The sequence below is a fragment of the Propithecus coquereli genome, unplaced genomic scaffold (genome assembly GCF_000956105.1).
Source record: "Propithecus coquereli isolate 6110/MARCELLA unplaced genomic scaffold, Pcoq_1.0 Scaffold13, whole genome shotgun sequence".
Taxonomy (NCBI): Eukaryota; Metazoa; Chordata; class Mammalia; order Primates; family Indriidae; genus Propithecus; species Propithecus coquereli.
The window spans coordinates 15,353,203-15,369,668 of NW_012137191.1; the positions used below are offsets into that span (position 1 = coordinate 15,353,203).

Genomic DNA, 16,466 nt, shown 5'->3' on the forward strand with positions numbered 1-16,466 from the left:
TACTTTGGGGTATCGGTTTCTGAGCCCCAACAGGACAGTTGATGAAACTTGAATGGGGTGAGAGGATTAAACAGCAGTCATGTACCAGGGTTAGCCTAGCGATAAGACCCCTGCCATTCCCAGCTCACAGAAATTGAAACTGCCTCTATTCGGAAGCCATGAGCCAATGAGCAAATGTGTGCCCACCGGAGGAACTCAGTAAACATTTCTCGCCCTCCTCCCTCTTCCTTCTGAGCACAGCCATGGGAAACATCCCCCCGGCTTCACCTAACACGCAGTCTGGTCTCTGAAGCATCTGAACTGCGTGAGACGCGTGAAGAATGTTTTGTTATTAGCCCTGAGTAGGATAGTATTTGAGAAAGTTTTGTTTCCTGCTGCCCCGGGGTTGTCCCAAAGGAGGGTATATGAACACCCATTCACAGTACCTTGCTTGCGATTCCCTTTGAAACCTGTTCCTAGGAGCCTGGGGCCAGGTCCCTCCCGTGTTTGGCTGGCTCGACGCTGCGTGCATCTGAGGTTCGCTAGTGCCAAACTAGTCTCCTTCAGATTTACTGCCTTTGATTCCAGCACAGGGTAACCTCAAGGCAACTACGGGGTGTGTCACAGCCTCCCACCCCCAACTTGGTCAGGGTTTACCTACTTCTGCCACTTACTGTTGGTCTGTAGAAAAAAAAAATCCCTGCTTGTGGGAAATGTGCAGATCGGGAGAGACGGGGATGCAAGAAAGCTTTGTAAACTGTGGGGTAGGGAGTTTTTGTTGGGTCTCATTCACAAACAGCCTGTTTTCTCATCGCAGAGCTCTCCCATAGAGTCACCCAAGAGAATCAATGCCCACACCAGTCATGGAGAAAGCCAAAGAACTATTCATTACAGATGATTAAGGTCCTTTTTTATACTGAGACATTATGAAATAAAAACAAGTCAACCTGACTGTTTGGGTGGCCAGAGAAAGAAAGAGATGAACATTAATTTAGCGATGTCCACACATTCAACTGTACTGCTGAGTATTTACAGACCAGGTATTATTACGAAAATAGGTATGAACAAAACAGACCAGTGCCTGCCCTGAAGAAGTTCCCCATCTGGTAAAGGAGAGGTGGGTAAATGTGTACTAGGCACAGGCCACGTTACTATCTGAAGCCACCTCTCATAGTTCATTTCCTTCAATTTTTACTATGCTAGAGGAGAAATGTTATTATGCCCATTTTACCGATGAGGAAATTGGGGATCAGAGATATAAATACCTGAAAGAATTTCTGTAAAAGCACCTAACATAGTAGGTTGCTTTGCAGTATTTTGTTCTCTGGTTCCCTCCCTACTTCCTACCCCAAGTATTCCTGCAATCACCAGGACCTGGCTTTGACTTCAAATGTCCCGCTTTTCTCATTGTCCTTGCTGGGGCAAAAGGAACCGCCAGGCTTCTCTGGGATCAGGAGCAAGCAAATTATCTAATGGTTTTAGATGCTGATAGAATGATCAATCAGTTCTGATATTCTAGTAAGGTAGCTCTAATGCATACAAAATAAGAATATTTATTTAAAATCAAAATAAGAACTCTAGAATTCAAGTGACACTACAATTAGAATTTTTTTTTTTTTTTGAGACAGAGTCTCACTGTGTTGCCCTGGCTAGAGTGAGTGCCGTGGTGTCAGCCTAGCTCACAGCAACCTCACACTCCTGGGCTCAGGTGATCCTTCTGCCTCAGCCTCCCGAGTAGCTGGGACTACAGGCATGCGCCACCATGCCCGGCTAATTTTTTTTTTTACATATATTTTTAGTTGTCCAGATAATTTCTTTCTATTTTTTTTAGTAGAGACGGGGTCTCGCTCTTGCTCAGGCTGGTCTTGAACTCCTGAGCTCAAACAATCCGCCCACCTCGGCCTCCCAGAGTGCTAGGATTACAGGCTTGAGCCACCGCGCCCGGCCTACAATTAGAATTTTAAACCTCTGCTTATCTAAATTTTCTGATTCTTCTACTACAGGCCCTGTAACAGAGTAGTTAAGCCAACAGTTTCTGGTTTTGGGGCCTTGGCTAAGCTATTTCACTCCTCTGAGCTTCAGTTTTCTCCATTGTAAGAGTGAGGGAGAGTGTCCATGAGCAGGAAGATGAGTGCGTGGAAGTGCCTGGCACAGAGTCTGTACCCAGTATAGGCAGCTGTTGTCATTTATCACCATGGATCATGTGCTTTTATAGTTGTGGATTTCAAGCTGGAAACTTAAATTTAATTCTTAAGTCAGAGACACCTAAAACTCTTAGAAACTGGGTACAAATTTGAAAGGTGAGTGAGCCTCAGCTTTCCTGGGGCAGCACTGTGGGACAGGACCAAATGCAGAGTCACCTCTCAAAAAGTAAATGGGGCTGGGCACAGTGGCTCACACCTGTAATCTCAGTGCTTTGGGAGGATGAGGTAGGAGGATTGCTTGAGGTCAGGAGTTTGAGACCAACCTAGGCAACATAGCAAGACCCCATCTCTACAAAAATAAAAAATTAGCTAGGCATGGTGGCGCACGCCTATGGTCCCAGCTACTGGGGAGGGTGAGGCAGGAGGATCACTTGAGCCCAGGAGTTTGAGGCCACACTGAGCTATGGTCAAGCCATTATGCCACAGCCTAGGTGACCAAGCAAGACGCCAGAGCTCCTAAGGAAAGATTCAAATTTCCAAACAGTGACATATATGAAAATTAATAAGATCTCAATCAACTGAGAGACCTTAAGTCCTGGGGTATGGCACATGAATGTGGGGGTTGAATGAGATTTACCCTTTGCCAATAAAGTTTTTGTTGAATACAGTTAATCCACTTCCTACTATGGAAGCTGAGGTCTGAGCACTCTTTACCACCTTCTCTGTGTCACTCCATATGTCCAAAATTCCCTCTTCCTCACCATCCTAATATGGCTATTTCTCAATTTTTTCATTAAATCAAATCTGGATATGGGTTCGTATCATTATGTGGGTATAATTATTTCTTTTTAAAAGCTGAATTGTGTGCATTATTGATGATTTAATGATTTAATTTATTAAATCAATCACCTATTGATTCACATGTTGGTTTTTCTCCAACCTTTTGTTATTGTAATGAATATTCAATATTTGATCCAAGCTTTGAGCACACGTGGGAGTGCTTCTGCAAAATAAATTCCTGGAAGTGAATTTGCTTTGCTAGATGTTGCCAAATTGCCCTCTAACAAGGTTGTATGAATTAATATCCTACAAGATTGGAGAGGGCCTCCCCTGACACTAGCGTCAACACAGTGTATTAGCAAACAGTTTGATCTTTGCCAATCATGTAAGTGGCTATTTTCTATTTTAAGGGTTTGGTGAGCATTACTACGCTAGTCATGTGTTCTAAGGATTGCACGGTCCAGAAAGGGGATAGTGAAACAATTTAAAAAATCAGGCATATGCTACCGTGTTTGGAATAAAAAGGGGCTGTGAGTTTGAAAAGAGAAAAAAGAAGCTAAAGGACATTGAGATGGGAAGGAAGCACAGGAAAGGAAGACAAACACCCTGGAAAGGAGCTCGTCTTCCAGGGTAAAGTTTCCAGTGCCGATGAGATAACCACAGGGAGATAAAAAATAAATGGAAATACAGAACTGGAAAGAAAGTTAGATTGGAACTAAGGACGTAAACACGGAGTGCCTGGAAACTTGTGAGGGGGAATGACACCTTACAGGACGATGGACGAAAACTGTAGCTGTCAGGGTGGGCAGACGCAGGGAAATGAGAGAGGCAGGTGAGCCAGGAAAGGAAACAGAGGGGAGGAGAGTTGGAGGAGGAAGAGGAGAACCAGGAAAGCTTTGGGTCCCGGAGACTTATGAGGGGCTGGTCAGTGGTTTCAGATGACACAGGAGGGAGGTCGGTGCTCAAGAAATTGGCCCAGATTCAACCAGGAGGTGTTCAGCAAAAACCTTGGAGCAGCTGCAGAGGAATAGCTATGCTCAGGGGTTCTTTAGCTTTCATATTTTAAATTCTTCACTTACAACAACTAAAAATAGTGACTTGAAACTCTTTATACCATATAGTATATAGGATACAATCCCATATAGAGTTTAGGGTTGCCTTGCCCAAACACAAGGATTTCGTATCTCCAAGCCCGTGGGTAAAGGGAGCTGATAAAATCTGCCTCATATCTTGAATAAGACGATAGATGTAAGATGCTCAGCCCATGACTGTGCTCAGTAAATGTTGATTACCCTCGATTCATACGCAGCTATTACTCTCTCCATTGTGCTGATGGAGAAACTGAGGCTTGTGAAGTCACATGACTTTCCCAAGTCAGAGAGTCAAAATATTAACAGCAATAAGCACAGCAGCCGTTTCTGAGAACTCACTCTTTCCCAGGCAGTATTTGAAGGACTCTATTTTATCATTTCATCTCGACAGCTAGTACCGGTGGCACAGAGACAACAAATACAAATTAATATTTTTCTAACTTATTCTGCCACATTCATATGGCAAATTAATATTTTCATGAAGTCTTGTGCAACATGAGAATGACGTGTCCTCCATACGTGGGGGCGATACGTCTGCCTTGCTGAGTCACCATCTGGGGCTTGTGTATGTCAGTTCACATCAGATCCCAGAGCTGCAGGGTCGATGCAACTTAAATTGACAGCTGGGCACATTTTGATTTTGTGTCCACTCCAAGGAAGAGAGGGTTGTTGGTCAACTGACAAGTGGCAACTCTCGGGGCTGTGAGTCCAGCACAGGAAGCCTCCTGCTGTGTGAAAACCCAACGCATGCTGCCTTGTCCTCTTTCGGGTCTATGAGAGCCTTCCTGATAAGCAAGCTCGGGCTTTGTGACAGCGATCCAAGCTCTGACATGGAAATAACGGCTGTGTCTTCTCTCCCCAGTCTTCCCACACCTGGTGAGGGAGCTCAACACAGGCCTTCACGTGACCATCCTGCTGCTCCTGTTCCTGGCCTTGGCCCTGGCTCTGGTCAGCACGGGCTTTGCCATTCTCAACATGGTCCAGGTCCCGTACCGGGCAGTCAACGGCCCTGGGGGCATCTGCCTGTGGAATGTCCTCGCAGGTAAGAAGTCCCCTCGGGAAAGAAGCTAGTGTCCACAGCCTCACCAAGTGGTTGGGCAGAAGGTACAAAGGAACTAAAATGCCCCCCTCAGCCTTGACTTCCCTGGGTTCTTCTCGATGGGCATGAACGTCCTCTTTACTAGAAGTTGCAGAGTCTGTGGCAGTAAAGAACCATATTCTTAGAGCACATTTGTAGCTGAGGACTTAGAGCAGCCAAGAGAGGTCCGGGTGAGAGGAGAAGGTAGAAGACAGAGCTGGGGGTAGGGAGAGGTGGGGACCCTGGGGGTGGGGGAAGAGATCGAGCTGAGGGTGGAAGGAACTCCACTAGGGACAGAAGGGAAGGAAGTGAGCAGGAGAGGGTCTGTGAAAGGCTGCTGGGTCCCGGCTCCAGGCTGAGGGGGGAAATGAGTGCCACCTAATGGCCAATGTCTTCGGAGTCCCCGGGCATATGGATGCAGACACCATGACCTCTCTTGGCTGATGGAGCTCTCCCTCCTCTCACCTTTCCAAACACCTTCACTTCTACTAGATGCTACTGATGGAGTATCCACTGAGGGCTAGGCATGGACCCGGGGATTTTGCATGCTTTACTTCATTTAAACCTCACCACCTCCCTATTAGGAGGTATTATTAGACCCATGTTTATAGACAAAGAGCCTGAGGCTCAGAGAAGTTAAAAGGGCACACAGCAATGAGTAGCAGAGGTGGCATTCCAACCCAAGTCAAATTAATTCTAAGCCCTTTGTCTTTTCATTGATCCATGGTCTCATTTATGCCAATCATGACCTATTTTCCAAGCCAAAAACTAAGACCAAAAAATATGTGTGTGTGTATGTGTGTTCATCTGAGAGTATATTGATACATGGAAATTAATTTGTATTTAATTATGCACTAATCATCTGGAATGAAAATAACGAAATCCCATGAAATGAGGCTATCTCAGAAAAGCCAGGTTAAATGGTCAAGGTGCCATTTGAAATAATCCCTCACGACATTTACCTTATACAAAGTGACCGTAAAGTATAAAAACAGGTCGTATTATTTTATCATGTATTATAATGTAATATCAAGAAATCAATTATTATGTAATCATCTTTGTTTGAAGATAGTGGCCACCCTGCAGAATTATTTGTATACATGGTTCACCATTGTCTAAACTACGGGTGTCTTGTTTATCTCTCCATGAAACCTCACAGTGGCCAGCATGTAAAAAGTGCTCAATCCTGCTTATTAAATAAATGCTTATCTCTGTCTATTTCCTTCCTCAGAGAGATAATACTCTCAAACTCTACTAATGAGAGTGTAGAAAACAGTTTTTTATCCTTTTTGATGAAACCTTAGTGCCAAAAGGCATAAAAATATGAATATCCTTCAACTGAACGATTCCACATAGAGATTTATGCTGAGGAAATAACTGGACAAGAGCAGAAGATGTACATAAAATGGTATTCACTGTAGCACTTTATAATATCAAAAATTAGAAGTAACCTAGGCATCCAGAAGTAAGTAAGGCCATACTTAAGTCAATTATAGTGTGTAGCCAGAGTAAAATGTTATGCCCCCGTTTGAAGTCATGCTGTAACAGACTATGTAACAACAGGGAAAAATAATCAAATTTAAAATCAAAGGAAGAGCGCCATAATACTCATTTTACTAAAGAGCAAGAAATGTGAAGAAATATACTAAAATGATCAAACCTGGCTTTTAGGATAAAAGTAAATTTGCATTTTCATATACATGATTTTCCCCGGTGTCCAAATTTTCTTCAATGAAGATGTAATAATCTAAAAAAGCAAAGCATAATAAGTGTGGTTTTTTAAAATATTAATTAACATCCAAGCAGGGGAGAGAGAGAGAAAGCACACGCACATTTGAGCAACCCCCACCACCAACACCAAGTTAAAAGTTTTAAGCAACAGATAGGAGAGTAAATGAAGTTTGGAATTCTTCCAGTTTTCCACTCTCTGCTTTCCCTTCCTTCCTTCTCTTATGTCTTCTTCTTAGCCTTAAAAATGGAAAGAGGATAATTAAAGAGGACAGCGACAGCCTAGCCCTGGGGTGAAACCCCAGCCGGCACAATACAGTCTTCTTTCATCTTGCCACAAAAAGCCCTCACGATCTACATAGAAATCCTGAGATATTTAGAGATTATACTTCTCCAAATGTGGCTCCCCTAGGAAGGATGGTAGTGGGTAAGGGGGAAAAAATGGAGGGATTGGGATTCAAAGCCAGTGTGACACAAAACTATTTCTCTTTTCCCCTCAACCCTGCCTTTCCACCTTACACTGTGTGGATTATATGCTGCTTTTAAAAGCAAATTAAAATTTGTGTCACCCTCATAATTTTTTAAACTCAAAGTGAGTTTGTCACATGTGCCTCAGAAATGCTAACTCACATGGAGTCATCAAACTGCAAAAAGCGCCATGAATGAGGGTGACCTTTCTGGGTTTCAGGTGGAGTCGTGGCGTTGGCCATCGCCAGCTTCATGGCCGCGGTGAAGTTTCACGACCTGACCGAACAAATCGCCAACTTTCAGGAGAGGCTCTTTCAGTTTGTCGTGGTGGAAGAACAGTTCGAAGAGTCATTTTGGATCTGCGTGGCCAGCGCTTCGGCCCACGCGGCAAACTTGGTTGTGGTGGCGATCAGTCAAATTCCCCTCCCCGAGATCAAGACCAAAATCGAAGAGGCCACGGTCACGGCGGAGGATATCTTGTATTAATGGCCTTCACCTGCTCCCGCGCTTTCCTAAATCAGTTCTGTAGCGTGAACACAGGCCCCATTTTTTTGCAGCCTTCCCACTCCATAATAGCCCTGTTCCTGGCAGTAAGAAGAGTGTGGAAGGAACAAGGCTGGTGCCTGGACCAGAAAAGGAAAACTTCCTCCAATCCCCTGCATCCCTGCACTTCTCTCTCACGACCTTGGAGTTAGAGCTGGACTTGGAGTTGGAGACTTTACCACGTGCCAGCTGCATGTGACATTAGACAATTCACCTAATATGTACTTCTCAGTTTCCGCATCTGTAAAATGGGCGTAATAAACTTGTTGTGAAGTTTGAACAGATGGCGATGTTGCCAGCCTTTGTATACTGCAGAGCACTCAACAACTATAAGGTCCTATATACTCCAATAAATGTCTATAGACCCCTGGTCTATTCCACACAATGTTGAGGGGGGTACAAAGAAATATATGATAATGTCCCTGCCATCTACAAGCACCTAATCGTTCCACATGACACAAGAATCAGACAGCAACAATAACTAAGAATGAGAATGAGTACCAGTTTTTTGAGTGGTTACTATCTGCTGAATACTGTTCTGATAATTTTGCATATATTAACTCATTAGGTCCTCCCTACAAACTCAGGTGTTAGGTACTATTTTAGCCCCATTTTATAGATGAAGAAACTAAGGTATAGAGTGGTTGGGTAACTTGCTGAGATCAGGAATTAAATCTACAAAGTCTGGAACCAGAGTCTATACTTTTAACCACTTCACTAATCTGTTGTTTGATGTATAAGCAATTGTAAGGCAATGTGATAAGTGTTATAATAGTGTAGGCATGAAAGACCAAAGAAGGAATTAAATATTCAGATTGGAATGTTGTATTAAAGAAAGTATCACAGAGTTAGCATTTGATCTGAGCTTTGAAAGATGAGTAGACTTTTTCCAGTGGTAAAGGAAGGAAGGTTGGAGAAGGGCATTCGAGGATGAGTCAGTAAGGAGGGGAGGCTCAGGACATGAAATTACAAGGACTTAGAAGCATGTGAATACCCAGCGAGATGAGAATGTTGCTCTCATCGGCCTGCTGGAGAAACCCAGCTGTTTGTGTTGGTTTTTCTTAAGCACCGCAGTGGTTAATTTTATGTGTCAATTTGTCTAGGCCATGATATCCAAACATTTGGTCGAACACTATTCTAGATGTTTTTGTGAAGACTGTTGGTAAGATTAACATTTAAATTTATAGATTTTGAGTAAAACAGATCACCCCCCATAATATGGTTGGGCCTTATCCAATCAGTTGAACGCCTTGAAAGAACAAGACTAACTTTCCCTAAGGAGAAGGAAATTCTGCCAGTAGACCACCTTTGGACTGGAACTGCAACTCTTCCCTGGGTTTCCAGCCTGCCAGCCTACCCTGCAGATTTTGGACTTACCAGCCTCCACAATTATGTAAGCCAATTCCTAAAAAATTAATCTATCTATATGTGCGTGCGTGTGTGTATACACACACACATGCACACACACAGACACACACAGACACACACATCTTACTGGCTCTTTTCCTCTGGAGAACCCTGACTAACACAGGTACACCACCCTATTAACTCATTTTCCCATAATGCTAGCTGGGATAAATCTTTTCCTAGGTCTCTGATCTTCATGCCAAACAAAAGTTGTCTAATCCCCCAAATTAGCTCCATCTAAATGACCCCTGATTTGGTGAGCAGGAAGTGATCACTGCATCTCTCTCTTCTAAATGCTTATGATTCCCGGCTAGGTCCATCTGTCCCTTCTAGCCCCTCTCCCTATCCCAAGAATAGCATCAGTACTATTCAGTGGACTGATGTCACTCATTAAAGATGCAGGTGGCACATGGCTAGAAGAGACAGTTAATGTGATAGGAGATGGATCCATAAGATAGTGGCAGACCACCATGCTGTCTTAAAAACAAGAGGAAGTGTCGGTATCATATCAAGTTTGAACACAACATCCTGGTGATGGGTTCTTAAAAAAATCAACATAAATACAGAAGAATCTGTCAACAGTTTATATGATAACTGTCTGAGGATCTTGGTACATTTATTCATTCAATGAGTATTGATACTGATCTAAGTGCTGAGAGTAGAGCAGTGAACAAACAAAAATTCCTGCCCTCCAGGTATTTGATTCTCTGAGCAGCTGGGGGTGATTCATACTGAGACAGCTTGTAATGCCGCTATGCAAAAAGTTAGCATGGCCTTAGCCTTTGACCTGCTCATTGCCTTCAGGCATGTGCAGACTGTCATGTGAAGAAGGGGACAGAATGAATTCAGTTTTGCTTCTAAGTAGAATTAGGGTTGAGCCTAATTAAGACGGACGTGTTCTAAGGAATCAAAATGCAGGCTTTTGTACGTGTGTGCAAAAGTCCACAGATTTCAAAAGAGTTTCAGAGGCATCTACAACACTTTAAAAGGTTTTTTTTTAAGTTTTGTTTTTTTTGTTTGTTTGTTTTGGGTCAGAGTCTTGCTCTGTCATCCAGGCTAGAGTGCCATGGTATCAGCCTAGCTCACAGCAACCCCAAACTCCTGGGCTCAAGCGATTCTCTTGCCTCAGCCTCCTGAGTAGCTTGGACTACAGGCACAAGCCACCACACCTGGCTAATTTTTCTATCTTTAGTAGAGATGGGGTCTCACTCCTGCTCAGGCTAGTCTCAAACTCCTGACCTCAAGCTATCCTCCTGCCTCAGCCTCCCAGAGTGCTAGGATTACACATGTGAGACACCACCGGTATAACACCTTAAAAGTTTGAAACTATAGGAGTAGGAATTGAACCGTAGAGTATGAATTGAATTAGAGGACACTGAGCTGGTGACTGACTAGATTGCTTGTTTGTTGGTGGGGAGGCATCTCCCACACTGGGTCACAGAAGTCTTCTGTCTGTGTTGATTGTTGTTGTTGAGTGTGGTGTGATAGCAAAGCAAACACACAGTTTGGTTTTTTTCCTCTCAGAGGCTACCATTTTTTGTTTTTGTTTTTATTTTTGTTTTTTGAGACAAGGTCTCACTCCGTGTCCTAGGCTGGAGCACAGTGGCATCATCAGCGCTCATTGCAGCCTCAAACTCCTGGGTTCAAGCGATTCTCCTGCTTCAATCTCCCAAGTAGCTTGGACTATAGACACACACCAACACATTTGGATAATTTTTTAAATTTTTGTTTTTGAGAGATGTGGTCTTGCTATTTTTTTCAGGTTGGTGTTGAACTCCTGACTTCAACTGATCCTCCCATCTCAGCCTCCCAAAGAGCTAGAATTAAAGGTGTGAGCCACCACACCCAGCCAGGCCCCCATCTTGTGTGGGCCAGGCACTGTGCATACTTCCTCTTTAATTCTGACAACAATTATTCAAGATGAGTATTACTATCTTCACTTCACAGATGGGCAATTTTAGGTTCAGAGGACTTAGGTAACTTGCTCGGCCACATTGCTAATGAATAACAGAAAAAAGATCCATTCGAGACCAGCCTGAGCAAGAGCGCGACCCCGTCTCTACTAAAAATACAAAGAAATTAATTGGAAAACTAAAAATACATAGAAAAAATTAGCTGGGCATGGTGGCACATGCCTGTAGTCCCAGCTACTTGGGAGCCTGAGGCAGGAGGATCGCTTGAGCCCAGGAGTTTGAGGTTGCTGTGAGCTAGGATGACGCCACGGCACTCTAGCCCGGGCAACACAGTGAGACTCTGTCTCGAAAAAAAAACAAAAAGAAAAAAGATCCAGCCCCAATCTATATGATGTCAAGGGCACCACTTTCCCACTACACCATGATTGCGTTTCTTGAATGAGTCCCGAGGCTCCTTCCTAGGGTTTCAGCAAATGGCTGTGCAGGTTGCACCCCACCCAAGGGAGGTGCAAGTATAAGGGGCAAATAACTGCTCAAGTCTAGCCCCTGCTCTCCTGGTTTGTCATGACCTGCATCCTCAAGGATGCTTCTGCCCAGAGAGGGGCCGTGTCCTAATGCTCACACAGGTGTCTAGTGGCCTTGCTGTCTTGCATGCCCTGACCCTTTCAGCCTACCAGTCTCTGTCAAGTCAAAGTGGTAATCATAACATTATCCTATGACATCAGTTGTGATAACGATGATTGATTTTCATATGTCCCTTGAAGATAATTATCTTATGTTTACATTTATATGCTTACTAATGATAGGATATTATTACTAATACTAACTTCAGGGACCAAAGCCAATAACACTTAGCTGTAATTAAGAAAAGTAATTTGCTATCAATGAAAAGAAGTTCTACTCTATGTTCACTCTGTAAAAAAATGATTAATACATGATTTTCATTAATGAAAATATAACCAATAACATATACAATTAATCAAAGACTTTTGTATGGTAAGAACACTTTCATGTCAAATCAGAGAAGAGTTATGTTACAAATACACTTCTCTCTCTTTCAAGAAAAATAAAAAAACCCCTGAAGATTGGATTAAACAACTCTTCAAGCTTCCAAACACATGTAATAAAAATACTAGCTCTTTCATTTAAAAAAATTCCATTTCCTATATCATAACGTCACTGCACAATAGTTGATGATTAATGAGGAGAACTAATGCATGCTTTAGCAAAAATTTGCAACAGAATCCAAAATGGCAATTATACTGTTTTCCTAGGGTTGCTGAAACAAATTACCACAAATTTGGTGGTTTAAAACAACACAAATCTGTTATCTTAAGACATGTTTTGTAGGTTAAAGGTCCAAAATGGGTCTTACTGGGTGCTATGATTTAAATGTGTCCCCCAAAGTTCATGCGTTGGAAACTTAATCCCCAATTCAATAGTGTTGAGAAGCGGGACCTTTAAGAGGTGATTAGACTCTTCCCTCATGAATGGATTAATTCACTCTCTGTCCACATGATACTTTCTGCCATGTTATGATGCAGCAAGAAGGCCTTCATGCTGGCACCTTGATTTTGGACTCCCTAGCCTGCGGAACTGTGAGAAATAAATTTCTTTCTTTGTAAATTAACCAGTCTGTGGTATTCTGTTATAGCAACACAAAACAGACTAGGACACTCGGTAAATCAAGGCGTTGGCAGGGCTGCAATCCTTCTGGAGGCTTTAGGGGAAAATTTGTTTCTTTGCCTTTTCCAGCTTCTCTAGAGAACACCTGCATTTGCTAGCTCATGGTCCCTTATCACATATCCAGCCTCTGCTTCCATCAGACAGGTGATGATGGCTCTGACCCTCCTGCCTCCCTCTTGGAAGGGCCCTTGTGAATACACTCAGCCCACCCAAATAATCCAGGACATCTTTGGGGGAACATACATTTCTGCCTACCACAACAATGTTACTCAAAACCAATGTTTCTTGTTCTAACAATATTCCTGAAAAGAAGATAATATTTAGATATAAAACCAATAAACAAAAAATTGTATTAATTATTAATCATTGCTAATAGATTAGCATCACGATTTAGAAAACACCTGCTGGGAATAGGTTGCTCACCTATTTCGAATACGTATATATTATATGCCAGCTACATCCTTGGGAATCATAGAGAAGTAGCAGGCTAGGCAAGGCGCAGGGAATTTCAAAGGTGAAATGTGATTTCAGGACTTCAGGATATGATGCTGGACAGGGACACAGCAACTCAGAGAATTCCCTGTGCCTATTTTAGATGAATTTCTAAATTTTAGATGAATTTCTGCACGTGAAAGATTTCTCCTCAGCCTTCATTTCCTTTTAGTTTTCATTGTTAAAATAAGAGAGTAGAGCTTCATAAGAGACCTATGATGACATTCTTGCCAAATAAATTAGGTTTTATGCTCTCCCTTGCTCAGATGATCCTATTTTCTTTTCTACTGGACTGTCAACAATGAGTCAGAACATAGAGTCACAACTTGGCAGGATTAAGGCTCCCATCAGTACTGAGCATTTGCCAGGTGCCAGGCTTTGTGCTAAGTATTCCACATGCATTATCTCATTTCATCCTCATAAAAACCCTGAGAGTCAGTTGCTCTTATCATCAGTTTTTGAATTCGTGAACAAAAGTTCCCTGAAAAAGAATTTGGAGGAAAGAGATTTTATTCTGATGAACAGTTTGCACACTGGGGAGAAGCAGCCCTCCATGTAAAATGAAGACAGTATTCTAGAGAACAAAAAGAAAGTTTGAGTTTTATTGGAACTTTCCCGCCCAGGTTCTCAATCAGGTCCATTTATGCAAATGAAGTATGCAAACTTGCTTAGTTCTGATTGGTTGATGTAACTGAGTTCTGATTGGCTGATACAGAAGAGCCCTGATTGGCTGAGTCAACTGAGCTCTGATTGGTTGATTCAGGTGAGCTCTGAAAGGTTCCAAGTCAAAAAGGTGTGGGTTCTCCGGGAGCTCAGAGTACCTGTGTGATCTCTAGTCAGCAAGTGACGTCTTGATTCTATTTTAAATTTAGGCCCAGTTAGCCACTCAGGATTCATCCTGAAGGATTGCCCCTTTCAGATTCACATTTATTCACAAGTTAAAGAATTAGAAACACAGTTTTCTCATTTGTAAAATAACCAAGTTGCCTAAGGTGATGTCTAATTTTCTTTCCCATTCTAAAATTTTATCACTTTGTAATACTACATAATATATCCAGATTTATAGTGAATAGAGCACCTAACTATATGATGGGCACTAAGTTAGGCATTTTCATGTATGATATTTGGTAATATGTGACTGCCAATGTGAGTGGAGATGCTACCTATATACACTAATAATTCAACATTGTGAGGATTCCAACCACCAATTTAACTATATTTTGAATATACTGCATATGGATTTCTGTGATACTCATGGTTGAGTTCTTGGTTAAATAAAACAAATGTAAAAACAGGATATGTAATTATTTGTTTTATTGCTTTTTATTTTGGGAAAAATAATAAGCAGCAATGATAAATAACTTTACAACAACAGCAATTTTTCTTTTGCCATTGACCTCTTGGGGAAGAATAAATTAGATGTAATACATTTTTTTCTTCTCCCATAACAAGTCTCTCAACCTTAAAGATTTCAAGGGAATAAGAGACAGGAGAAAATGAATAGGACAAAAAGTACTCACACTATTGAAAAGGAGATATTTATGTGAGGCCAACAGAAATTCTCAGCACTGTTCGAGACAGTGGTGAGCTATCTTCACGTGAACCTTGTATGTCCCTGCCGAGGCTCACCTTTGGTATCACCAGCGCGAGTGGCCTACCTAGGAGGCAGTTTCGTATATGCCTGCTATTTATTAACTATGCTGTTAAGGGTGGTTTCTGTCTCCAAAACAAGCTACTCAAAGTTTCACTTTAGTATTGAAACATAATGTTCCTGTGCTGAGTGGTCAGCTGAGCCATTTAAAAAGCCCACCTTTAAGAGTTCCACCATAGCGCATTCTTCTTTATCATGAAAAGAAAAATACTTAAAAATTAATGAATCTTGGATTTTTTTTCATTTTATTCTGTAAGTGTGACTTTTTTTTAAGGCCCTCACCAAAAAAGCCGTATCTGTTTTCTCAGTCATCACTATGGCAAATATTAACAAGTTAGTTAGAATTTACAAAACTGTGGCAAAAACTCCATTTTGTAGTTCAGAAAGCAAAGAGTGGGAATATGTGATTTTTTCAAGTTCCTTTTACATATCAGGTTTTATGCCTTTCAGCACAAATGAAGATAATACATTGAGATAGGTAATATTCAATTTGTTAAAGTTATAAATTCATAGAATTAGTTCTCCTTAAATTGAAGTTCAGCTTACAAATCTTCATTTTTAAGGCTAGCAAATTTTAATGATCACTTTTAAAGAGCTTTTGATTACTATTTGGTCCCATTTATTAATGTATTAAATAAACATCTTGAAATGGCCTATATAAATTAATTCAATTTCTTTTCTAAGCACTCCAATTAAGTGACAAAATTTAATACTTCTTCTAAATCTAAGTTTAAAATGCTGTTAAATGTAAGTTCTCTTAAATATTCCAACACTGTATATAATCAGAGTATGATTCCAAATCAATAGGATTACAAGGCTGCCTTTTTTTCCCAGTACACCAGCTTCTCTATCATCATCAATATCTAAAATAATAAGGATGCACAGATTTTAAACCAAAATATATCAATACCTTGATTTTACTTTTTTTACATATTTTTATACCTAACTCTAAACTTTGTCCAGGCAAAAAGATGCTTACTCCCCAAGTAAACGATACACCATCTCTCACAATTTTAGGAATTGCCTGGGCATGTATTTTGGGAATTAACTTCTCAGAAGGCTTGAGGTCACATCATGACCTTGAGTCTTGCCTCAAATGTCATCTTCTAAAATGACTACCCAATTTAATACTGAAACCTGCCTTAGACCTTCCCGCTGTTGCCAGTCCTCCCTGGCTTGCTCGATGTTTTCTTTCTGCTTATCTTTTAACATGCTAGATAATTGATATGTGTATTATACTTATTGTTTATTGTCCATCTTCCCCCATGAGAATGCCATTTCTATGAAGACAGGGATCTTTCTGGGTTTTTTGCTCGTTGATGGATCTCAAGCACCCAGAACTATTTCCAAATTATTTAGAAAATAAACTATTTAAAATAGACACAAAAAATTTTTAAAACACATAAATGTTTTGAAAGTCCATCCTTTCTTCCTTCAATCTCATTCTAAAAGGTATCCATTTCTAAAATTCCTTTGTACATTTTTCTATACTATTTTCTAAATATA

At 41.4% G+C, this 16,466-nt stretch overlaps 1 protein-coding gene across 1 annotated transcript in view; it reads left to right on the forward strand.

Annotated features, from left to right (window-relative positions):
- Window positions 1–7,770, forward strand: part of CLRN2 (clarin 2) — a 15,185-nt gene extending 7,415 nt beyond the window's left edge. Inside the window, exons 2-3 of the mRNA XM_012638482.1 lie at window positions 4,857–5,036; window positions 7,489–7,770. Coding sequence (XP_012493936.1) covers window positions 4,857–5,036; window positions 7,489–7,754 — 446 coding nt within the window. The 3' untranslated portion in view covers window positions 7,755–7,770. The remainder of the gene's footprint in view (window positions 1–4,856; window positions 5,037–7,488) is intronic.
- Window positions 7,771–16,466: the final 8,696 nt, after the last annotated feature.